General features: G+C 43.5%; 1 protein-coding gene across 1 annotated transcript in view; it reads left to right on the top strand.

The window, feature by feature from the left end:
• The window catches only part of LOC124605558, an 85,397-nt gene that overhangs the window by 31,385 nt on the left and 26,892 nt on the right, over positions 1 to 27,120 (top strand). Inside the window, exons 6-7 of the mRNA XM_047137321.1 lie at positions 9,405 to 9,568; positions 25,469 to 25,644. Of these exons, the coding sequence (XP_046993277.1) occupies positions 9,405 to 9,568; positions 25,469 to 25,592 (288 nt within the window). The 3' untranslated portion in view covers positions 25,593 to 25,644. The remainder of the gene's footprint in view (positions 1 to 9,404; positions 9,569 to 25,468; positions 25,645 to 27,120) is intronic.

A 27,120-nucleotide genomic window follows, 5' to 3' on the forward strand; every position in this document is an offset into this window, starting at 1 on the left:
TTACAATTGTTGACCTGAGCATCAACTAAGAGTTTCAGCAGATTTTGAATCTGTTTTAACTGTGTTGTTTAGTTCTCTAACATTGTGCTATATCACAATAAGCTTATTCAGATGAGTTTCTTTTATGTGTGGCACTTCATCCATCTTTAGCTATTTTAAAGCAGTTTTAATGAGAGACCCATGTTTGAAAGGCTTACTCTCATGCCCTTAATAACAGAGATTCTACCAGTGGTGACAGTACCTCCCTTGTACTTTCAACTATTCATTAAGTTAACTATATTTTTCTGCGTACTAAGTTGTAAGCTGTGTCTCATTTCCCAGTAACAGCAACTGGCACAGAATCAATGCGAGTGACACCTTACGCCACTTTGTCCATACAGAGTAGATCGTGCTGTTGTGGAACCTTAGTAAATCCCACGTTTATTTGTGAGATTGCAGCATCTAGCTTATCCTAGTCACACCTGATACTCTATTCTTGGCTGGCCAGGCAGTTGCCTCCTCCCCAAACTATCATTACCTGGTCCTCTACTCAAATCTCAAGTCAGTGTCTCAAAATCTTCTATTATCAAATCTTATAATCCTGATGCAGTGTAGCATGTTGCATGTAATTGTGGTACATTTGGAAACCATAGTATGAGAAAAGACAGCTACTCACCATATAGAGGAACACTTGAGAAGCAGACATGTCTGTAGAGAGGCCTGTGCCCCCATGCAGAAGAAGAAAGCAATTTGGGGGGGGGGGGGGGGGGGGCGCGCGCGCGAGAGAGAGAGAGAGAGAGAGAGAGAGAGAGAGAGAGAGAGAGAGAGTGATGTCTGTGAGATGGACCAATATTTTGGCAAGTTGACGTACATCCACCTTTGAGCCGGTCCTGAGGATGGCAACAAGTGATCTTGCTGAAATATCGTTCCATCCACATGGCAACACCCAGCTGATTACCTAGGAAGAGTTTCAAGTCGTCATACATCAGAAAAATAAAAACCCGCACTAAAGGTAGGAATGTCTTCCTCAAGAAAACAGGAAACAAGGAAATAGTTGTATTAATGCAGTAGTTGAAAACCACTACATGCAGCCTCTACAATTGCTCATCTCAAATTGTATGGTTTCTGTATCAGTCCAGATGAATAATGAGGTGACTCCTTCCAAAGTCAGATCTTTGACCAACTGTTGTGAAAGATGTGCATGTGTCCCATTCCTTATGAGACCACTATTGTTAGCAGTACTGAAAAAATTTCTAAATGGACTGACATAGTTCAGATTCCACCTCACTATGGTGTTCAACATGTTCACAACTGTGTAAGTCTCTATATTTTTAATCTCGTTTGTTTGTCTTGATTGGGACCCTGTTAGTTGCAGGGTGAAGCACTAACTTTCAGAGTGGATGGTCACTTATTGAACTCTAGCCCATAGGTGTCATGAATTTAATTAATGACTCCATACCATCTTTAACTTTCAGTTTGTAGTTTATTTTCAACAGGGAGTATATGTTTCGTTATTAAATTCAATTTTAACCTCCTCATGCACCATCACACCAATGTTGTCAGTTGGAACCACTAACCCTAACCTCCAGTTTTTGAAATAATCAGACTGCCATGTACAAAACCCCTTCCTGATTCCCCCCTGCGGGTCCGGGGTAAGAATAGGCCCGAGGTATTCCTGCCTGTCGTAAGAGGCGACTAAAAGGAGTTTCAACCGTTTCAGCCTTCCATGTTATGGTCCCCCTTGGGGTTTGACCTCCATTTTTCAAAAGTCTACAGAAGTACGAGCCTTTTGGGGAAGGACACCTTACATGGTGTGCCACTGATCCTAAGTGCACTAAGACCTTGGCACTCAGCCTTGCACCGGCATTGTAACCATACCCACTATTCCTCAAATTGGGCCTAAACGCCTGATGGGTTGTCCAAGTTACGCCCATAATGCATCTCCATCTGCACCAGCGATCATGATGGACTTTCCATGGCACCAGAAATCCAGCACGGTAGCCAGCCCGTTGTGGTGGGGTCGTCATGTACCCTCTAGGTTGTAGCCCCCTGACAACACAGGGATCGTACTGCCGATACCTGAGCTGCACCCTCCCCACGTCGGCCAAGGAGTAGATGCCCGTCTCCTTGGGGCATCAGGACTCCCAGCAATGGTCATCCTGCCAGGTGGCCCTTGCTGCGGCTGGGTGGCGCCCGTGGGGAGAGCCCCTGGTCGGAGTGGGTGGTATCGGGGCGGACGTTTCGCAGATGAAACGTCAACACGTATCAGGTCGCTCTGCGGCCGAGTCTTTCAAAAGAAAAGGTACCGTTTCTAGTTCTGGTTCTCCTGCCCTTTCCCCCTTGGCCACTCCATGGGAGGAGGGACAGGCCCGCCGGCTTGGGGCGAAGTACTTCCCCCGCTATTTGGTCTGTTCTCGAACCGATGGGGGGACGTTCGCCACCTCCAAGCCCATGTTCTTTGTTCAGCACATTGAGGACGTCTTCGGGGAAATCGAGGCTCTCAGCAAGATGTGATCCGGGTCCGTTCTTATCAAGACCACCTCCGCCACACAGTCGGCGGCGCTCCAGGCGTGCGACCGCCTAGGGGACATCCCAGTATCCATTGTCCCACATCTGGCACTAAATAGGACGCAGGGGGTTCTTTTTCATCGTGACCTCCTGCTACAATCTGATGAGGAGCTCAGGGCCAACCTGGAGCGCCGCGGCGTGTATTTCGTCCGGCGAGTCCAGCGCGGCCCCAAAGACCGTCGCATCGACACCGGGGCCTTTATCCTCACCTTCGAGGGGGACGTTCTCCCGGAGAAGGTCAAGGTGATGTGCTATCGGTGCGACGTGCGACCTTACGTCCCGCCTCCTATGCGCTGTTTTAGGTGTTTGCGCTTTGGGCACATGTCATCACGGTGTGAGGCTGAGCCCCTTTGTGGCGATTGTGGACGTCCTCTTCGTGAGGAACATACATGCACCCCACCACCTCGGTGCATTAATTGTCCTGGCGTCCACTCGCCTAGATCCTCAGACTGCCCCGCCTATCAGAAGGAGAAAAAGATACAAGAAGTTAAAACTTTGGATCGGCTCTCTTATTCTGAGGCCAGGAAGAAATATGACCGCCTTCATCCCGTGCCATTGACCACTTCGTTTGCCTCAGTTGTGTCCACTCCTTCCGCGGTATCCTCACCCCTATCCTGTCCCCCCTCCGCCTCCTCCGCCCATCAGGGGGCTCTGCCTCTGCCTCCGCCTCCCAAATCCCTCCCTTCCAAATCCTCCTCCCCCGTGGCCCCCACCCCCTCTGCCCCAGGGGCCACCCTTCCTCCTCCTCCTCCCCCCACGCCACCTGAGAAGCGATCCTCTTCTCAGGCGTCCATCGGGGAAACGTTCCGGACCCCAGCTTCCGAGGTCCGGCGTTCCAAAACGGACCCCGCGCGTGAGGACCTTCTTCGGGTCCAGCCCACCATCCCTGTGCCTCCTCGGCCTTCCAAGAAGGCCTCAAAGAAGAAGTATCTATCCCCCTCATCACCCGGGCGCGTTTCGTCCGACGCTTCATCCGTGAGTCACTGCTCCCGGCCGTCCTCAGTTTCGCCGGGACGCTCTGCTGCCAGGCGCTCCGCCGGCCTTTCGTCGGCAAATGATGCAGCCCCTCCTACACAATCAGGGACAGCGGCCGCAGCTGGCGATGAGTCGATGGAACCGGATCCGCCTCCCGTCGGTTGTAGCGTTGTTCCCTCGCAACCTGGCCCTCCGCGGCCGTCGAGGTGACCAGCTCTTCCCCCGTCTCATTCCCCCAACTTTTTGACTAGCGATGGCGTTGTTTCATTGGAACATAAGAGGTATTCGATCTAATCGGGAGGAATTACAACTGCTCCTCCGCCTGCACTGTCCGCTCGTCCTTGGTCTCCAGGAAACCAAGTTGCGCCCGACTGACCGTATTGCCTTTACCCACTATACCTCAGAGCGGTATGACCTCACCCCTGTGGACGGTATCCCAGCTCATGGTGGGGTCATGTTGCTCGTTCGGGACGATGTCTATTACCATCCCATCCCATTGACCACCCCACTCCAAGCAATAGCTGTCCGCATTACTCTTTCTGCTTTTACTTTTTCAGTTTGTACCATCTACACTCCACCGTCATCTGCTGTTAGTTGGGCTGACATGATGCACCTGATCGTTCAGCTTCCCCCGCCGTTCTTATTGTTTGGCGACTTCAATGCCCATCATCCCCTTTGGGGCTCTCCTGCATCCTGTCAAAGAGGCTCACTCTTGGCGGATGTCTTCAACCATCTCAATCTTGTCTGCCTTAATACCGGCGCCCCGACTTTCCTCTCGGACTCTACTCATACCTACTCCCACTTGGACCTCTCGATCTGTTCTACCACTCTTGCCCGTCGGTTCGAGTGGTATGTCCTTTCTGACACCTATTCGAGCGACCACTTCCCCTGTGTCGTTCGTCTCCTGCACCACACCCCATCCCCATGTCCTTCGAGCTGGAACATACTGAAAGCTGACTGGGGACTTTACTCCTCCCTGGCGACCTTTCCGGACCACGATTTTCCCAGTTGTGACAGTCAGGTCGAATACCTCACGGCTGTTATTATCAATGCCGAACGTTCCATTCCTCGTACTACTTCTTCTTCCCGTCCCGTTTCCGTCCCCTGGTGGAACGAGGCTTGTAGGGACGCTATCCGTGCTCGACGACGTGCTTTACGCACCTTTCGCCGCCATCCTACATTGGCGAATTGTATTGAATACAAATGACTCCGAGCGCAATGCCGTAGAATCATCAAAGACAGCAAAAAAGCTTGTTGGGCCTCTTTCACCAGCTCCTTTAACAGTTTTACTCCCTCTTCTGTCGTTTGGGGTAGCCTGCGCCGGCTGTCGGGCATTAAGGCCCACTCCTCGGTACCTGGCCTGACCTCAGGTAATGAGGTCCTTGTTGATCCTGTGGCTGTCTCCAACGCCTTTGGCCGCTTTTTCGCGGAGGTTTCAAGCTCCGCCCATTACCACCCTGCCTTCCTTCCCAGGAAAGAGGCAGAAGAGGCTCGGCGACCTTCCTTCCACTCGCTGAATCTAGAAACTTATAATGCCCCCTTTACTATGCGGGAACCCGAACGTGCGCTTGCACTGTCCCGATCCTCTGTTCCGGGGCCAGATGCCATTCATGTTCAGATGCTGGCACACCTTTCTCCGGCGGGCAAAAGCTTCCTTCTTCGTACCTACAATCGCGTCTGGACCGACGGTCAAGTCCCCAGGTGTTGGCGTGACGCTGTTGTTGTTCCTATACCCAAACCCGGGAAGGATAGACACCTTCCTTCTAGTTACCGCCCCATTTCTCTTACAAGCTGTGTCTGTAAGGTGATGGAGCGCATGGTTAATGCTCGGTTAGTCTGGATTCTTGAATCTCGACGACTACTTACTAATGTCCAATGCGGCTTTCGTCGCCGCCGCTCCGCTGTTGACCACCTTGTGACCTTGTCGACATTCATCATGAACAACTTTTTCCGAAGGCGCCAAACGGTAGCCGTGTTCTTCGACTTGGAGAAGGCTTATGATACTTGTTGGAGAGGAGGTATCCTCCGCACTATGCACAGGTGGGGCCTACGCGGTCGCCTGCCCCTTTTTATTGATTCCTTTTTAACGGGTCGAAAGTTTAGGGTACGTGTGGGTTCCGTATTGTCCGACGTCTTCCTCCAGGAGAACGGAGTGCCTCAGGGCTCCGTCTTGAGCGTAGCCCTTTTTGCCATCGCGATCAATCCAATTATGGATTGTATTCCACCTAATGTTTCAGGCTCTCTCTTTGTCGATTACTTCGCGATCTACTGCAGTGCCCAGAGAACATGCCTCCTGGAGTGCTGCCTTCAGCGTTGTCTAGACAGCCTCTACTCATGGAGCGTGGCAAATGGCTTCCGGTTCTCTGCAGAGAAGACGGTTTGTATCAACTTTTGGCGATATAAAGCGTTCCTTCCGCCATCCTTACATCTCGGTCCCGTTGTTCTCCCATTCGTGGACACAACTAAGTTTCTAGGGCTCACGTTGGACAGGAAACTGTGTTGGTCTCCACATGTCTCTTATTTGGCGGCCCGTTGTACACATTCCCTTAATGTCCTCAGAGTTCTTAGCGGTTCATCTTGGGGAGCGGATTGCACTGTCCTGCTTCGCTTGTATCGGTCCATAGTCCGGTCGAAGCTGGATTATGGGAGCTTCATCTACTCGTCCGCTCGGCCATCCCTCTTACGCCGGCTCAACTCCATCCGCCATCGGGGGATACGCCTTGCGACTGGAGCCTTCTACACTAGTCCTGTCGAGAGTCTTTATGATGAAGCTGCCGAATTACCATTGACCTACCGGCGCGACGTACTGCTGTGTCGGTATGCCTGCCGGCTGTTGTCTATGCCCGACCACCCCTCTTACAAGTCCTTCTTCGCCGATTCTCTCGACCGTCAGTACAGGTTGTATGTGTCTGCCCTGCTGCCCCCCGGAGTCCGCTTCTGTTGCCTGCTTCGACAATTGGATTTTGCCCTCCCTACCACCTTCAGAGAGGGTGAAAGCCCGACACCACCTTGGCTCCAGGCTCCGGGTCATATTTATCTCAACCTCAGCTCACTCCCGAAGGAGGGTACTCCGGCTGCAGTGTATTGCTCACGGTTTGTCAAACTTCGTGCTCGCCTTGCCGGTCACACCTTTATTTACACCGATGGCTCCAAAACTGACGATGGTGTCGGCTGTGCCTTTGTCGTCGGGGCCGCCACCTTTAAATACCGGCTCCTCGACCAATGTTCGAGCTTTACGGCCGAGCTTTTTGCTCTCCATCAGGCCGTTCAGTATGCCCGCCGCCACCGCCATTCATTGTACGTACTTTGCTCTGACTCACTCAGTGCTCTTCAGAGCCTTGGAGCTCCCTATCCGGTCCATCCCTTGATTCAACGGATACAGCAGTCCCTCCATTCTTTCGCTGATAATGGTGGTTCTGTCAGCTTTCTGTGGGTTCCCGGACATGTTGGAGTGCCTGGGAATGAGGCTGCGGATGCTGCAGCCAAGGCTGCAGTCCTCCTGCCTCGGCCAGCCTCCCACTGTGTCTCGTCATCTGACGTTTGTGGGGATGTATGTAAGAGGCTTGTGTCGTTGTGGTGGGATGCTTGGTCATCCCTCCGAGGAAACAAGCTCTGGGCAGTCAAACCGCTCCCAACTGCTTGGACAACATCCTCCCGACCATCTCGGCGCGAGGAGGTCCTTCTGACCAGGTTGCGGATTGGGCATTGCCAGTTTAGCCACCGCTACCTGCTCTCCGGTGACCCGGCCCCGCAGTGCCCTTGTGGTCAGGAATTAACAGTGCGCCATGTTTTATTGTCGTGTCCCCGTTTTAGTCAATTTCGTGTTGTCCTGTCCCTGCCATGTACTTTACCGGATGTTTTAGCTGATGACGCTCGAGCAGCTGCTCGTATTCTGCGTTTTATAACTTTAACTGGCTTGTCCAAAGACATTTAACCTTTTTACTTATTTTATCTGCATCTTTGTCAGGTTCTTCTGGTGTCCCCCATCCCCTTGAGTTTTAACAGATTCCATGTGCTCTAACAACAGTGACTGGGCGCTAATGACCTCAGCAGTTGAGCAAGTCATTTATTGGTCTCTCTATCAAACATTGGGTGAGCATAATCTGGATAATTTGCACCCCTTTTTAAGAAAAGCTAGTTTTCTGCGAATCTCAGTGTTTATGGCATCATATCTACTGCACTGTGTGTTGTTCGATGACATAATTTTGCAGATACATTCAATGGTAAATGTGGATACTGTCTGAAAAATTTGTTGTAAATAGAGTTAGTTAGTAGTAAAGAAGTTATAAATTAAAATGCCATGCCTCATGCCGAAGTTTCACTGCATGAATAGCGAAAATGTTGTAAGGGGTAAACTTCATTTTTTCCATTCATTGTTTTGTGGGTGGTATCAGTGAGATAATGTTTTGGAAAGGGTTGAAATTGTGTGTGTTGTTGGAAACTAGGTTTTCCCATTCTCAAATACTGGATGAATACAGTCTGGGTAATTTACGCACCTGTAGTTACGCTGCCTGAAGACTTATACTGTTTCTTACTTCAGTACTTGTCTTATTGTGTTAAACCTTTATTGCAAGATTATACCTCTTAATGTCCAGATTATGACAGCATTTTGAATTTTTAAATTCAGTCAATAATTGTACAAAATACTGACAGTCAAATTCTTGTTACTCCTGGAAGCCATTAGATAAGTGACTGGCAGCTGCAGCTGCGCACCATTGTAGCCACATAGTAATATAGAGACATTTTAATTGTATCTGCACTCGGAAGTTCTAGACTAAATGATGTGCTGCATGTTACAACATGTACAAAAGATCAGTATGGCAATATTTGCTGTTTCAATTTTGTTATCACTAAACAGCATATGAATGTATGTAGGTACTTGAAAATGACCTGAGGTCAAAATTATGCCAACCACATTGCATTGTGCTGGGTAATATACAGATAGGCATTTGTTGCTTTTTGTTATATTTACTGTGTGCATGTATTCAATTTTAGCCATAAGAACATCGTTCCTGATTGATTTCTTTTCATACATCATGTTATACGATCTTTACAAATGTTGTTTTTATACTGTGTCATAATTGTATGTAAGTGTACAATACGTTTTTCTGTTTTTCCTTGTTTCATTCAATCAAAATAATTGATGGTTTCCTAAAATGGTGAGCAAAAGATCCTGACTCTTTTTGGGATAAAAATGTGAAATTCTTGAATCCAAAGAAGCTGCTAGGTGTCATAGAGGAGAAGATAATGTGCCTTCCTATTTATCATTTCCTTCAAAGTGGAAATAGGCACCAATGGAAGAACGTAATATGTGTGCCTAAATCAGTACAGGGCCACCGTTACGCTGCTGCTGCTGCTGCTGCTGCTGCTACTACTACTATTACTACTACTACTACTACTACTACAGCTTCACACTGGAAATAACATGGTCCAGATACTATGTTTTCCCTGATATTCGATTCATCATACAATAAGGAACAGTGTCCAAATGAAATTGTCAGACTAAATTACATATGTTCATTCATGGACAGTTGAAGTTTTGTGCTGCCCACTATGATGAAGCCTCTCATTTGTACAGACCTCACGTACAAGAGATTTAGTAATAACAGCTTGCTACACCACAATGTTCCATTTATATAGTTCCCATCAAGGTTTTGGTGAACACTCGAGTTCTTTGAGCCACATAGTGAAATCAACAGTCTCTTTTGACACTGTTGTTCGTACTAGAGTTAACAATTGCATTTAATGCATACCTACCTCTTATAAGTATATTTAAATTAGTTGATGATATTTTCCTATGCATTATTTATGCAGTCATCTCAATGGCTACTATTGCTTTTATGTGAGGAAGTTCAGTGAAGTAAACTGATCGTGTTTTGTAGGATGAGATTCTGCAGTTGAGGCAAGAGAACCGGGAGCTGAGGTACGGTGGTGGTGCGGCAGCAGCCAGTGCTGCCAGTTCTAGTTTTCTCAGCACGGAGGAACAAGCACAGAGGCTAGCGCAGGAACTCCGATCTGCTGCAGGTTCTGCTGAAGCATCACTTCGGTATGTTTAGGCCATTAATTATGGATATGCTGAATTGAATTTAGAAGTAAATAGAAAATTAATCATCTGTGAGTTACGTGTAAATTTATATTCCGCAAGCCAGCTTAAAAGTTTGTGGCAGGGGGAATTTCGGGTCCCATTATAATTTTGCCCTTTTTCCTTTGTCATTTGTGAATGACCAATCATCTCTACCACCTCTAATTCCGTAAAGAATCAAACTTTCATGTAAAAAACATCATAGGCCCATCTCCTTAACTATGTGTCACCCAATGATTGTTATATACGATCTCTGGAACTAGGCAGACGCGCGTATATGAAGCTCTCACTAAGTTAAGTGATTAATATTGAAATAAGAGCTAATTTAGTTAATATTACATTGTAGACTAGTGTATATACTTCTTCTGTAGGCTATCTATTGAAGGTTTCGCTTTTCTGACCATGTTTAGATTGAAATGGAAGTACGAGGGTAATCCCAAAAGTAAGGTCTCCTATTTTCTTAGAAGTACATAGACATGTTTATTTCTACAATGGTTTATATCTGTTTACAGCTTGAACATTTAGCTATTTTTTGACACAATCACCATTTCTGTTGATGCATTTTTGTAGACACTGTGGCAGTTTTTGTATGCCCGTGTCGTACCAGCTCGCCGCCATGCTATTCAGAAAGTTATGAACCTCTTCTTTCACCTCGTCGTTGGAGCTGAATCTCTGGGACCACACATAACACTGACAGGCACTGTGAGACTCTGAAAAAACTTAAACGGGCAATTCAGAACCAGAGAAGAGGAATGTTGAGCAAGGGCATACACATTCTCCATGACAACGCTCGCCCACACATCGCTCGGCAAACCGTTGCTCTCCTGCAACAGTTTCAGTGGAACATAATCACCCACCCACCCTATAGTCCTGACTTGGCGCCCATTGTCTACAACCTATTCCCAATGTTAAAAGAACATTTGGCTGCAAAGCGATTCAGCTCCGATGACGAGGTGAAAGAAGAGGTTCATAACTTTCTGAACAGCACTGGCAGGAAGCTGGTATGACATAAGCATACAAAAACTGCCACAGCGTCTACAAAAATGCATTGACAGAAATAGTGATTACGTCAAAAAATAGCTAAATGTTCAAGCTGTAAACTGATGTAAACCATTGTAGAAATAAACAGGTTTATGTATTTATAAAAAATAAAAAAAAAAGTGACCTTACTTTTGGGATTACCCTGGTATTTCCTAAAAGGCCGGTAGTCGCTACTTCTGTTTGCGTTTTTAGGCATAAATTTCGTGCGAGTGTGATTTTTGGTTTTGGCTAGTTATCGCTTCAAAGTCAAATTAATTCATGTTGGTCATAGAGAGTTTAGGTAGTTAAAACTTTTGGAAGTAAGTTTAAAACTTTGTTACGTTAGTGTTTATTTATGGATTAGTAGGCTACAGGTTACGAAAGTACTGTGGTCTTGTGCCAACTTATTCTCTGCTTTTGTGTTAAGTTTGTCTATCAAACCATGTGCGACAAATGTGGTGGTTGCCGCAAAAATTTGAAAGAGGGAGTGTTCCGTGTAGACTGTAGAAAGGACAGAAAACTCGCTGAACAGGAGGCAAAAATTTGTGCCCGTAAGGCTGAATTAGTAAACATGAACTTGGAATTATTTAGGTTAGGGGAGGAAAAAGAGACTGGGAACTGGGAAAAGGTAGCAAGCAAAGGGCAAAAAAGGGAAACACTTGAAAATACTCCAGAAATTCAATTAGTAAATCAGTTTGGCTTGCTATCTGAAGTGGAGGAAGCTCCCCATCCAGATGTAGTTGAAAGTAGGTTGAAGCAGAATATTAGCTTAAAGAAAAAAGTCAGGTTGGAATCAAACCAGAATAGGAAAAGAAGAGTTCTTCTTATAGGCAGCAGTCATGAGAGGGGTGTGGGCCAGCAGTTTTGTGAAACCAAGTGCTAGCCTTAGCCAGGTGACAGAAAACTTAGGTCAGCTATTTAGGGACTTTGAGAAGGAAGGTCAGGTAACTATAGTTGGAGGAGCAGGAAACAGCCTGGCTATGAATCCAAGATACAGTATTAGGATTGACCTGGATAAAATAGGAGCAGAAACTGAGCACACAAATGTGGGGTTTGTGGAGGTCTTTCAGCACCATGATCAGCACTGGGTAAACACTGCTGTAAGGCATGTTAACACTGAGCTAAACAGGGTGCTCCAGGCACCGGCAAAATCTCACATAAGTGTTGTTCCAGTAACTGCTATTTGTACGTGGGGATACACTACACATGGCCTGCACCTGAATAGGATGGGGAAAAAATAAGTTAGCTTCTCTATTAACAAAAACTGTAAGGGGGTCCACAGTCACACAAGGGGTGATCCCTGTGGTTAATGGGTCCAGGCAGACAGGATTTTTAGGTTAAAGCCAAAGTCCAGATAGATGACAATCAAGATAAATAGAATAAAAGAAACTTAATGTACAGTAAATAGGGGTAAAGCTAAGGGCAGTATCAACTTCCTTCATCAAAATATCAGGGGAGTAAAAAATAAAGTAGATGAGCTATTAGTGTGTTTAGATGACATCAAAAATAAGAATGAGATTGATATACTCTGTCTGAACACCATGTAACTGTGGGCATGGATAGTGTCAATATAAGTGGGTGTAATTTAGCATCTTACACTTGCAGATCTAGGATGGATAAAGGAGGAGTTGCCATTTTCATAAAACAAGGGTATAAATGCAAAACTAAGTAAGCAAATTTTGTGTTGATAAGCACTTTGAGGTTTGTGCATGTGAACTCTAGCTAGATAATGTTGTATTGATATTATCAACAGTGTACAGGTCCCAATTAGGAGACTGGGAGCTGTTCATAAAAAAAATTGACTCCCTATTAAGCTGTCTGTCAGACAAAAAGAAGAAGTTATTACTCTGTGGTGATTTCAGTGTAAACTTTCTAAGTAATTCTGATAGGAAGAGTGAACTAGAAGTGTTATTAACAATATATAACTTAGAATCAGTGATCAATTTCCCTACACATATAGCTCAATACAGTTGCATGCTAATAGATAATGTATTTGTACAGAAAGAGGACGTAAAACAAATACATGCTTTCCCTGTGGAAAATGGATTGTCAGAGCATGATGCACAACTGATTAACTTACAAAACCTAACAGGGTGTACAGTTCGGAAACCATTAAGTAAAAGTATGAGATTGCTCAATCCGGTATCTATAGAGCACTTCAGAGAAAGCTTAAGAAATGTTAATTGGGGAGATGTATATAATGAGCCAAATGCTAATGATAAATGCAATATATTTCTTGATAAGCTTATATCCCTTTTTGAACATTGTTTACCAAAGAAAATTAGTTAATGTAATACCACACACTTTTCAAAGAAACCTTGGATTACTAGAGATATTAAAGTGTCTTCAGAAAGAAAAAGAAAACTATGAGACAGCAAGAACTAGTAGAGATCCAGAAGTAGTTTTACACTATAAAAATTATTGTAACATACTGAGAAAAGTTGTAAGGGAATCAAGAAATATGTATGTCAGAGAAGAAATTAACAACTCCGACAATAAAATCAAATCAATATGGAATGTTGTTAGAAGGGAGACAGGAAAAGTAACCAGTGGGGTAGGTAGTATTACTATTAAAGAGAATGTGACCATCCTAACCAACAGTACACAAGTAGCTAATTTATTTAACAACCATTTCTTAAGTGCAGGAGAAAAAATTGGTAAGAACAGGTCAAAAGAAAAAGCCAGGCACTACACGGAAGAGTCTGTTTCGAAAAAATTTTGTCAGTTTTACCTAACAACCTCTTGTGAAATAAGTAAAATCATTAAATCTTTGAAAAATAAATGTTGTGTTGGAGTAGATGACATCTCTAATAAGATATTAAAACAATGTGGAGCAATTACAGCTTATGTTCTGAGTCACATATGTAATGCATCACTAACCCAGGGTATTTTCCCAGACAGATTAAAATATGTCATTGTCAGGCCTCTCTACAAAAAGGGGGACACCACAGATGTCAATAATTGTCGGCCAGCATCCTTGCTTACAGCATTTTCAAAAATCTTCGAGAAGGTAATGTACTCGAGTGGTTAGCCATCTCAACAGTAACGGGATATGTAGTGCATCACAGTTCGGATTTCAAAAATGCTGTTCCACTGAGACAGCAATGTAAAGTTTCACTGTCCACATAATAGAGTCTTTAAATAGTAAAATGTCACCGATAGAAATTTTCTGTGACTTGTCCGAAGAATTTGATTGTGTGAACCATGACATTATGTTACAGAAATTACAATTCTATGGTATAAATGGAATAGTATATGAGTGGTTTAAGTCATACCTACAGAACAGGAAGCAAAAAGCTTCCTTATATGGGTCAAGTGATTTAAATAAGTTTGCCACTTCATCTAACTGGGGTGAAATTACATTAGATGTTCCACAGAGTTCAATCATGGGTCCCCTTCTGTTCTTGATATATATGAACGACATCCCTTCTTATCTGAAACAGGAAGCTGAACTGACAGTGTTTTCTGATGATACAAGAATCATTATTAATCCAGTAAAAGAAACTCCAATTGAAAATGATACAAATAAGGTCTTTGGAAAAGTCATTAATTGATTTTCTGCAAATGGGCTTGCTCTAAACTTGGAAAAAACACAGAACATCCAATTTTCTGCTGCAAAAAGTTCAGTTCCTTCAATAAATATAACACATCAACAGAAGTCAGTAGACAGGGTAGAACATACTAAGTTTTTGGGTGTACATGTAGATGAGAATCTTAATTGGAAAATTCATATTTTGGATCTTCTAAAGTGACTAGGTTCAGCAACTTTTGCATTCAGAATAATTGCCAATTTTGAGGATATAGAAATTAGTAAGCTAACATACTTTGCATGCTTTCACTTTCTGATGCCATTACAGAATAATATTTGGGGGTAACTCAACATTTAGACAAAAAGTATTCACTTCTCAAAATAAAGTGGTCAGAATAATATGTAGGGTTCACAGTCACCCATCTTGTAGGCATTTTTTTAAAAGATTGGGAATTCTTACAACGGCCTCACAGTACATTTACTTACTAATAAAATTTGTTCTCAACAACGTGGACCAATTTAAAAACAACAGTGACATTCCTGATTATAATAACAGAAAAAACAGAGACTTACACTATCCTTTACTCAACCTATCTTTGGCACAGAAATGGGTAAATATGCTACTATAAAAATTTTCGACAAATTACCAGATGAAACAAAATGTCTGACAGACAGCAGTAATAACTTCAAAAATAAATTGAAATCACATCTCCTTGACAACTCCTTCTTTACCATAAATGAATTCTTGAATAGGAATAAATAAATGTGTAAATATAGTATATGCATTTTGTGCCATTTAAGAGTATGGAGTAAATAATAGAAATATTAATCTTTAACTCTGTTTTGATAAAAAATCTTGTTTCATATGTGCACTTGACACATTCCACATCATAATAGCTACCATACCGTGTGATTGACCAATGGAACACACAACCAACTAACTAACTATGGTGATTCAGTGGTATATTTGGATACTGTCTGCAAAATGAGCTGCAGGCAGTTGCTAGTAAAGAAGTAATAAATTGAAACATCATGCATTATATGAAGTTTAACTGTATGAATAGCAAAAATGTTATGAGCAATAAACTTTCTTCCTGGGGAGTGTTATTGAGAATGTTTTGAAAAGGTTTGAAATTGTGTATAAAGTTTCTTCGAAGTTGCTAGGTACCCTCATTCTCAAATACGGGATGATTAGTGTCTGGGTAATTTGTGCACCATGAGGTACACTACCTCATGACAGTTTCTAACTCTCTCTCACACACACACACACACACACACACACACACACACACACACACGACTGCAGTCTCAGGCACTGAAACCACAGGGAGGGGGAGGGATAATATAGTGGGGGTGGGAGACAGTGAAGTGCTGCACGTTAAACAGATGGCAGGAGAGAGCTGGGAAGGGGGGGGGGGGGGGGGGGGGGGAGGGCACTGGAAAAGGAGAGAAATAAAAAGACTGAGAGTGGTGGTGGAATGAAAGCTGTGTAGTGCTGGAATGGGAACAGGGAAGTGGCTGGATGGGTGAGGACAGTGATTTACAAAGTTTGAGGACAGGAGTGTTACGGGAAAGGAGGATGAATTGCAGGGAAAGTTCCCACCTGCGCAATTTAGAAAAGCTGGTGTTGGTGGGAAGAATCCATATGGCACAGGCTGTGAAGCAGTCATTGAAATTAAGCATATGTTTAGCAGCGTTTTCAGCAACAGGGTGGTCCACTTGTTTCTTGGCCACAGACAGCTTGGTGGTTGTCATGCCTACATAGAACGCAGCACAGTGGTTGCAGTTTAGCTTGTAGACCACATGAATGGTTTCACAGGTAGCCCTGTCTTTGATGGGATAGGTGATGTAGGTGGTGGTGGTAGGAGGATGTATGGGACATGTCTTGCATCTAGGTCTATTACAGGGGTTGTGTAAGGATGGACAAGTATATTGTATAGGTTCAGTGGTCCTGTCTGTGACTAAGCTTCTCCACTATATGGTGAGTAGCAACTTTCCTTCTCTAACATTGTTACATTTCAGCCTGGATTTTCCATTGTTTAACTTTAATACTTGATGTAAGCTTGTACATCTTAATGGGTAAATTATTGCAGCACTTTAAATTATTAAATTTGGTCAATAATTATATGAAATATTGCAAATCAAATTCTTATTGCCCCTGGAAGCCATTAGGTAGGCAACCTGCAACTGGGATCATGGACTGTTATGTTATGTGTTATGTTATGTGGTTTATTCATCTCATTACATACAATTTTCAAATCATTTGATTTGATGTACAGGAGACATGTCAAGGTTTACAAAAGAAACTTTTTTCACTTTTTTAAGAGAACTACAAAAGTTTACATTATATTTTACATTTCTAAGTTACAGCTACACATGTACATAAAATAATAAATGTATTACAATCCCTGTGTTCAGATTGTGAAGCTGTCCTCAATGAATTCATCGACAGAATAATAACACTTTTCCACTAGGAGAGTAAAGAGCAATCTTTTCAGTGAACCAATCTCCATTTTAAATATATTACTGCCTTTTATTTTATTGAAAATTTTTAACCCCATATACTCTGGCATTTGGGCATAAAGTTTTAAACGATGTGTTGGAAGTTTGAAGTTATCTCTGTGGTGAGTGCTGTAGTTGTGGTCAAAACGGAAATTGTCTAGTGTATGTTGATTTCTATATAGGAACACCACCATCTCATATATGTAAAGTGAAGGGATAGATAGTACTTTTAAATTTTTTAACAGTGGTCGACAGGATTCCCATTTTTTTGCAACACACGTTTCTAATTACTTTCTTTTGTAATACTAGGAGCCTAGTGACATTAGCTGAATTTCCCCAGAAGATTATGCCATAACGAATAACTGACTCAAAGTAGCAGTGATAAACTATCTTTCTGGTATCTATGTTTGTGGCACCTGACAAAATACACATTGCAAATGCTAAGTTGTTCAGTTGATTTGCTAAGTAATCTATGTGTACCTTCCAATTTAAATTTTTGTCAAGATTTAGGCCTAAGAACTTCACGTGGTTTGCTTCTGTGATATCCTGATCATTGCAAGTTATCTTTATTTCACTCCTTTCTACTGATTTAGCTTCAAATTGCATCATTTTGGTTTTAGTTACATTTAGTTTTAGTCCATTTTGATAGAACCAAGATTCAAGTTTTTCTAAAGTGTTTTTGGCTTTTTCTGGAATATTTTCAGATACCTCATTTTCAATTAAACTGATGTATCATCAGCAAATAAGACTGTTTTAGGTGTAAAGTAGTGTAGATATGCAGGAGGAACTACTATTGGTGAGCCTCATTTTAAATTGTAATTTACAGTCATGGTCATTTCATAAGTATGTGGGAGGAAGTACATGCCTCATCATTTTTCTTTCATGTCATATTTTGTCTTGTGCAGCAGATTTGTGGTGAAAACAAAATTATTGAGCTTGGTAACAATTACTTAGGAGCATAATAGATGCCACTTTGTTTGGGGTAAATTATTATAGGCGGAGTTAAATAAGTCAGTCATGGTGTGTATAAAAAAGTAAAGCTGTCAGTGTCCTGATGGTTGGTTTGAACACAGAAGTGCTTTACTAGACATGGTCCTATTGGACCTGGTATGCCATTGGCTTCTGAGGTGGTTGACCCAGTCAGTTATACAACTCGATGCTTTTCCACGTGGGCAAACATTTATAGATGTGAAAGAAGTTATAAGTAAGACATGAAAATCCAAGGACTTACTGGGGTTGAACCCAAACAAAACCTTTGTAATTGTAGTCTGGCACTGGGCCATAGAGATCATGATACACACTGCCTGATGAAAAAGGTGAAGCACCCAGAAGGGGAGGAGAAAATGAAATAAAAGTTCATATGTTGAGAGGGTATGTGGTATTTCTTCGGATATTACAAAATCCAGTCAAATTAACAAAGAGCTTGGCTGTCTGAGCCCATTTATCAGTATGACATTGCACTCCCTTTGTATTTCATCTTCAAGAATATACTGCACTTCTACTGACAAATCTTTGTTTTTCCATTCAGTCTGTCTATGGATGTCCACACTTCCTTGAATCCTGACACTCATTTCTCATTTGGCTTCCCATTCACTGCTCATTATTCTGTAATGGCCAGCAACTTGATAAATTGCTTTTTGCCGCATTAAATATTGCTTGTGTCTAACATTGGAAACTCCAGGTTGGAATAAAAACAATATAAGGAGCAGGATAGATTGCTATTCATTGTAAAGATGACCCTTTGATTTGCTGACAGGCACAATGAAAAGGCTGATACACCTGCAACTATCTGCCAAAACCTTCCTCAGCAAACAGAACATGTACACATTCACACAAGGAGGCACACCTCATGCACATTTGGCTGCTACCTCCAGCAGGTCGACCACAATGCAGCTGTCACGGGAATAGCAATCTGGAGTCGGATGGGAAAGGGGGAGGGATAGCAGAGTACGGGTGGAGGGAGAGAAGAGCACACTGCTTGTCAGGGCATGCCGGTACTAGACTGCCAGGTGCAGCATCAGGAGGAGGTGTATATGGAGGGGGATTGCATTCAGTTTTACAAAGAGTACTCTACGTCATTGGCCCCTTACTTAGTTTGCATTTATCACGAATCTCTCGACCAGGGCAGAGTGCCAAGTGACCGGAGAAAAGCACAGGTGACTCCAGTGTTTAAGAAGGGTAAAAGAACGGACCAACAAAATTACAGACCAGTATCCTTAACATCAGTTTGCTGCAGAATTCTAGAGCATATTCTGAGTTTGAATATAATAAATTTTGTATAGAGTGAAAAGCCCATATTCACAATTCAGCATGGCTTTAGAATTCATCACTCATGCTTGCTGTTTTCTCACATGATATATTGCAAACTATGGATGAAGGGCAACAGGCAGAGTCCATATTTCTAGATTTCCTAAAAGCAGTCAACACGGTACCTCAATGCTGACTGTTAATGAAGGTACATGCATACGTAATTGTTTCCAAGGTATGTGAGTAGCTCAAAGACTTCTTAAGTAATAGAACCCAGTATGTTGTCCTCGACAGCAAGGGGTTGTCAGAGACAGGGAGGTGTGATAGGACCGTTGCTATTTTCTACATACATAAATGATCTGGCAGACATGTTGGGCAGTGATCTTTGATTGTTCGCTGATGATGCTGTGGTGTACAGGGAGATGTTAAAGATAAGTATCTTTAGGTTGATACAAGATGACTTAGTCAAAATTTCTAGTTGGTGTGATGAATGGCAGCTGGTTCTTGAGATAGAAAAATGTGAGTTAATGTGGCTGAGTAGGGATAACAAACCTGTAATGTTCAGGTACAGCATTAGTAGTGTCCTGCTTGACACAGTCATGTCATTTAAATATCTGGGCATAACGTTATGAAGCAGTATGAAATGGAAAGAGCATGTGAGGATTGTAGTAGGGAAGGCAAATGATAGACTTTTGTGTATTGAGAGAATTTTAGGAAAGTGTGGTTTATCTATAAAGGAAATCACATATAGGATTCTAGTGCGACCTATTCTTGAGAACTGGTCAAGTGTTTGGGATCTGCACCAGGCCCAATTGAAAGAAGACATTGAAGCAACTCAGAGGGGAGCTGCTGGATTTGTTACCGGTAGGTTCAATCAGCATGTAAGTGTTACAAATATTCTATGGGAGCTTAAGTGGGAATCCCTTTAGGGAAGAAGACATTAATTTTGAAGAACACTACTGAGAAAGTTTAGAAAACCGGCATTTGAAGCCGACTGAAAAACAATTATACTGCCGCCAACATACATTTCATGTAGGAACCACGAAGATAAAAGAAATTAGGGCCCATATGGAGGCATACAGACAGTCTTTTTTCCCTAGGCATACAGTCTTTTTTCCCTCACTGTACCTGTGAGTGGAACAGGGAAGAAACGACGAGTTGTGGTGAAGGGTATCCTCTTCCATACATCGTGTGGTGCCTTGCAAAGTATGTATGTAGACGCAGATGTATAAGAGGGAGCAAGAAAGGAGGAGAGTGGAAAAGGAGAGGAGAGTTAAAAGAGGAGAGAGGAAAAGGTTAGGAGCGGAAAAAGAGGGGAACAGGAAAGGGGAAAGGACAGACAGGTACATTCGCTGAGACACAAAAAGTGTGGGGGAAGGTAAGAGGAGAGCAGGTGATAGCACGAGGGGGCAGAAACTGTTGGGTGGAGGGTGTGGTGTCAATAGGTTATCGGAGGTTGAGGCTCTGGTAATTTCGGGAGTGGGAAATGTATTGTAATGATACTCCAATCTGCGCATTTCAGAAAAACTGGTGGTGTAGGGGAGGATCCAGATGTCATGGGTCATGAAGCAGCCATTAAAATCAAGAAAGTTGAGCCACAGGGTGGTCTGCTGGGCTTTTGGCCACAGTTTGGCGGTGGCCGTTCGTCCTGGTGGACATTTGGTTGGTATTCATGCCAATATAAAAAGCTGTGCAATGGTTGCAGCAGAGCTGGTACACAACGTGGCCTGGCTTTTCATGGGGTAGGACAAGCTTGTGACAGGACTGGAATGGGAAGTGCTGGGTGTGTGGGTTCAGCACATTGTGCACCTGGGTCTTCTACAGGGATATGCTCCTGTGGCAAGGGATTACAATTGAGAATGGCATAGGGATGGATTAGGATGTTGTCGAGGTTGGGTGAGCAATGTTACGCCACTTTAGGAGGGGTGGGAAAGATCTTGGGTTGGATGTCCCTATTTCAGGACATGATGAGAGATAATCAAAGCCCTGATGGAGGATGTAGTGAGTGACAAAGGGGGCACTGTTTTGTTGTTGGCTCTTACGTGTGTTGGGAGGATTGGAGGTATGTAAGGAAATGGCATGAGAATTCTGTTTGTGGATGAGGTCCAAGGAGTAGTGCCTGCTGTGAAGGCCTTGGTGAGACCTTCAGTATACTGGGAAAGGGAGTTTTTTGTCATTGCAGATAAGCCATGCCCGGATAGCAAGGCTGTATGGGAGGGATGGCAGCTGTCAAAATGTAGGTACAGTTGGTGAGTGTAATGTGACAGAGGTGTGGATGCAGCCATCGGAGAGGGTGCAGCCAGGTGGCCAGCTGGGTTGAGGAGGACAAGGTGAAATTAATGAGAGGTGTTGAGATTGTGAAGGAATGATGGTAGGGTGTCTCAGCCTAGAGTCCAGATCATCAATGCACCTGAACCAGACCGAGGGTTTGGGTTTCTGGGAGTCTAGGAAAATTTGCTCTAGATGGCCCGAAAACAGGTTGGCATATGAAGGTGCCATGTGGGTGTCCATGCCTGTACTGTGGATTTATTTGTATACACTCCCCTCGAAGAAGTAGTTTTATGTTAGGATAAAATTAGTTAGGTGCATGAGGTAGTAGGTTTGGAATCCAAAGGACATTAGGAATAGTAGTATTCAATTACGGTAAGACCATGGGAATGAGGGATGTTGGTGTATAGGGAAGTGGCACCAACAGTGACCAGAAGGTAAAGGGGGTGCAGATGGTGGATAGTCTGTGAAGGCAGTGGTTGGTATCTCTGATGTGCGAGGCTAAATTAGCGGCAGTTGGTTGGAGGTGTTGGTCAATGAGGGTCAAAATCCTTTCCGTGGGGGCTCAAGGTGAGGCCTTTGGATAGGACTGAAACTTATTTGGGGCTGAGGAATTTGGTGGAAAGGTTAACAACAATATTCCAGGATTGTTTGGGCTCTGGATTTGGAGTGTTGGTAGGGAGTTTTAGGTGATGTGGCAAGTTGAAAATATCCATTAGTCAGTATCTGGGTGTTACGAGGAGTTGATGAGGAGGAGCACTGTGGGTCAGATAGGGATTGGACAGTGGTGCCCCAAGGTGGCAGTAGGATGTCAGCAGGTTGGATAATGTGTGGAGATGGTATCTGAAATGATTTTCCAGTTGTTGGAGAGCAAAGCAGTTTCAGAAATGTGAAGTATGTAGTAGGGATTGCACAGTAGCAGTATCTTGTGGAGTGAGCTGAGATGATTCTGGGTAGCCTGTGTCATGGAAATGGGTTTTGCAGTACCAGATTTGTGACAGATAGGGTTTGCCGAAATCTGAAAAGCTGGAGGTCATTGTGAGGGTGGTATCCAGAGAAAGGAATTTTTATGCTTAAGCCATAGGGAGGGATTCCATGGTTTATGCAGCATTTTAAAGGAACAGGATGTGGGACTGGTTTTAGCCAAGGAGAGGGATACTGTTCTGAACTGGTGCAGAAGGATAGAGCAGGGTCCATTGTGCCAGGGATGGATAATGGGAAATGATGTAGGAAATGGGCAAATGAGGGAGTTGGGTGGTTGGGAGAAGCTGGATAATAGAAGATATGGCACAGCCATGCGCACCAGCATGGCATCCTCGTATGCCAACCTGTTTAGGGGCCATCTAGAGGAACCCTTCCTAGGCTTCTAAAACTCCAAACTCTTGGTCTGGTTCAGGTTCATTGATGATCTCTTCCTGATCTGAACTCAAGGCCATACAGCCTATCCTCATTCCTGCACAACCTTAACACCTTCTCTCCCATCCACTTTACTAGTCTTCTTCAACCGAGTGTGCCATCTTCCTACATGTTGATCTCCTCTTTTATGATGGCTCCATCCACACCTCTGTCCACATTGAACCCACCAACAGTACCTACACTGTGACAGCTGCCATCCCTTCCACATGAAAAAGTACCTCCCATACAGTCTTGCTACCTAGGGACGACATATCTGCAATGACAAGAACTCCATTTCCCAATATACTGAAGGCCTCACCGAGGCCCTCGCAGACAGACACTACTATCCCTCAGACCTAGTCCACAAACAGATTTCCCGTGCCGTTTCCACACACACACACACACACACACACACACACACACACACACACACACACACACACACACAATTCTCCCACAACCCCAAAGAGGCCAGCTACAAAACAGTGCCATTTTTGTCAGTCAGTACCAGCCTGGACTGGAACAACTGAACCATGTCACTCGTCAGGGCTTTATCTCTCATCATGCCCAGAAATGAGGGACATCATACCCAGGATCCTTCCCAACCCTCCTAAAATGGTGTTACATCACTCACCCAATCTCCACATCAATCTTAGTTCATCCCTATGCCGTTCTCAGCCCCAATCCCCTGCCACAGGAATCATATTCCTGTAGAAGAACCAGGTGCAGGACCTGCCGATTCCACACACAGAGCACTTCCTATTCCAATCGTGTCACAGGCTTATCTTATCCCATTAAAGGCCAGGCCACCTGTGAAAGCAACCACATTGTGTACCAGCTCTGCTGCAGGCACTGCACAACTTTTTGTGTTGGTATGACTACCAACCAGCTGTCCACCAGGAGGAATGGCCACTGTCAAACTGTGGCTAAAAGCATAGTAGACCACCCTTTGGCATAACACGTTGCTGAACATTAAATACCTGATTTCAATGGCTGCTTCACAACCTGGGCCATCTGGATTCTCCCTCCCACCACCAGCTTTTCTGAACTAAGCGCATGGGAGTGATACTTACAGTATATTCTCTGCTCCCAAAACTATCCCAGCCTCAACCTGTGGTACCTACTGTCCCCACTCCCTCCACCCAACAGTTTCCACCCCTTCATCCTGTCACCTCCTCCCCTCTCACATTCATCATTCTCTTTGTGTGCCTCCCTCAGCTGGTGTACCTCTTCGTCCTTTCTCCTTCCCTGCTCCCCCCCTGCTCCCCTCCTTTTCCGCTTTCCTCATTTTCCTCTCCTCCTCTTTTCCACCCTCCTCCTTTTTTGCTCCATGCCCCCCCCCCCCCACCCCCCTCCCCACCCTACACACACACACACACACACACACACACACACACACACACACACACACACACATTCGGCACCTCCTGACACTGCACATGGCAGTCTCTAGTCCCAAGCACACCCTGCTAGACTGTGCTCTTCTCTCACCCCCACCTGTATCCTTCTATTCCTCTCCCTTCCCCTCCCCACTCCAGATTGGTATTCACATGACAGTTGCATGCTGTTCAGTGCTGCCAGTAGTAGCTGCTGAGTGTGCATGAGGTGCCCTTGCTTAAGTGGAGGTGTATATTTTTTCTTAGGGGAGGAAGGGTTTGGCCGATAGCTGCATGTCTCTTAGTTTTTTCATTGTGGCTGTCTGCATCTCAATGGGTCAGCTTTACAGTGAGTAGCAATCTGTCCTACTCCTTATACTGTATTTATGTAAATATTTTCAATCCAAGCACTGTGTTAGTTTTGTTCAAGCAAGTTGGTGCTGTGTTTAAGGCTCTGGACTCACATTTGTAGGGAATGAGATTAAACTTTCCATCAGTCAATCCAGATTTAGTTTCTTGATTCCTGTGAAAAGGACATGAGCAGAGTCTATTTCTGTTGGCCCATTGTGGATATGGGACAAGATCCAGTCAGATATTTTCCAAAGAAAAATCAGCTGTATTTTTCCAGCAGTTGTTATTTTATTTACACGATTAGATTTGGCATCTCATAAACGCCATCTTCGGGCCCCTACGCACTCCATATATAGAAGATAAGATACTTCGAAGTTTGCATGGAGTTGTCGTCAAGCCTTTAGAAGTACACACTGCACAAAAAATTCACGGAATTCAGGTATCGATGGCTCCGGTTATGCGTGCATCAATTTATCTAATCCTCTATATATGAAGTGCATAGAGGCCTGAAGAAGGCATTAATGAGATGCCAAAACTGGTTGTGTAAGTAAAATAACAACCTTTGAAAATATACAGCTGTTTGGTGATTTTTCTTTGGTAAATAAGTGACTAGATTCTTGTTGTATCCTTGTGTTATTTGAGCCTATGATAAGTCTCTAATGTTATGATTGTTTCTTTATGACTGGAACTGAGTAATTAGTAAAATGTTAGACTTTAGTGGATATAATGAGAGAGCAATCACATGCAAAAGATGTGAGAAGCAAGTTCCCATCCCTGGCATAAGTATACAATAATCTTCACGGTTAAAAGTTAACATACGTTGGGCACTAAAAAATCAGAGTAAACGGCCTTCATCTTAAATTAAAAGCAGTGCTTTCCATGCTCCGATCCATCCATCTCTCTCCTCCTACAAAGCATCCTCTCCCAACAGCCATCATAATGCCCCATTGTCTTGGACTCGCTAGGTGCCCATGGTGCAAGATACTACACCATGGCAAGTAACTATGTAAATTGGAGACTGTTTAGTATAACTTTTAATGTCTAATGGCCTCACTACTGATAAAAAAATTGAACCCTAATCTTCTTTCCCTAATTTCTTGTTAATTTTTGTGTGTTGCTGCCATATGTCGTTAATGCTCATGACAAAGAGTAACTGTTATTCTTGTAAATTTCTAGGCAGCTATTGACTGGTGTAAACAATCTTCGAATGATTGCGTCTACGGTTGAGAATATGCACAGAATTCATGACCGTACTGGTGATTTCCTGGATATTGATGATGAGTCTGGACCAGCATTGTAATTGTCTGAACCAGAAGAGTCTCAACATCATTTATCTCTGATTGTGCTGAATGGTAAGACAAGAATTAATTTTTATGTTAATACTTTAATTGTATGTTTTGACAGGATTTGAAAACAAGTAGTGTGTTTGTGTATTTATTTATATTGAAATAGAAAAAGTGTTAGGTATTTATGGTAGGGTTCTAACGATTGTATCTTTCAGAAGCTTTTAGCTTTATTTTATTTTTAGTTGATTTGTAAAGAGTAAGCAAGTTCTGTCTGACAATAATACTGTGGATATTATAGCTCTTTTCTGATTTACATGCTTACAAGGACACAAACAGTAGCTATTTTATGTATTGTAATTGAAATTGATTATTTTGACATTTGTGTAAATAATCTTTCAATCCTAGCTTTTATAAATCTCTTAACACAGCTGGTAATGATAAATGGTGTGTAGTTAAGTGCCAAAAATCCATAAAAGTGTGAAGACATTAAATACATGTTTCATAAGGGGATTGTAAACATTATCCCCATGTACGAGGTACGTTTGAAAAGTCCTTGCAGAGTTCGAGAGATGGCACCACCGGCACGTATCGAGGTCATCCTTAGTTAGTAGAATCTTTGGAAAGAACGCACACAAAGTTTCAGCCATATTGGTCTATTTCTTTGTGTTTGCCATTCATGTGAATCAAGGAAGTCGAGTGATTGTCAAAAAATGTGGTGATTAAACATTATTTTATGAAAGGCAAAACGCCTCAGGAGACTAAAGAGAAGCTTGATAAACATTACGGTGACTCTGCACCTTCAGTTAGAACAGTTTATACATGATTTCAAAATTTTTGGAGTGGCCATATGAGCACAAGTGATGCTGAATGTTGTGGACGGCCTGAGGAGGCTACAACTCCAGAAATCATTGATAAAATCCATGATATGGTGGTGAATGACGGAAGAGTTCAGGTGCGTGAGATTGCTAGTGCTGTGGGCATCTCGAATGAATGGATACATAATTTTTGCATAAACATTTGGGCATGAGAAAGCTATCCGCAAGACAGGTTCCACGATTGCATATGCTTGGCCAAAACCAGATTTGTGTGAAGTGCTGCAAGGATGGTTTGCAGCTGTTCAGGAAGAATCGGCAGGACTCTAAGCATAGTTTCGTCACTGTGGATGAAAAATGGATACATTACTATACTCCTGAGACCAAACAACAACCTAAACAATGCGTTACCAAGGGAGAATCTGCACCAAAAAAGGCGAAGACCATTCCTTCGGCCGGAAAGTTTATGGTGACTGTCTTTTGGGATTTGCAACAGATAATCCTCATCGAGTATCTGGAAAAGGGTAAAATTATTACAGGTGCATATTATTCATCATTATTGGACCGTTTGAAAACCAAGCTGCAAGAAAAATGCCGGCGATTGGACCGCAAAAAAGTCCTTTTCAATCATGACAATGCACCAGCACACACCTCAGCAGTTGTGGTTGCAAAAAGAATGGAAATAGGATTCCAACTCATTTCACATCTCCCCTATTCTCCAAATTTGGCT

This window comes from Schistocerca americana, chromosome 3, assembly GCF_021461395.2.
Source record: "Schistocerca americana isolate TAMUIC-IGC-003095 chromosome 3, iqSchAmer2.1, whole genome shotgun sequence".
In the NCBI taxonomy this organism is placed as follows: Eukaryota; Metazoa; Arthropoda; class Insecta; order Orthoptera; family Acrididae; genus Schistocerca; species Schistocerca americana.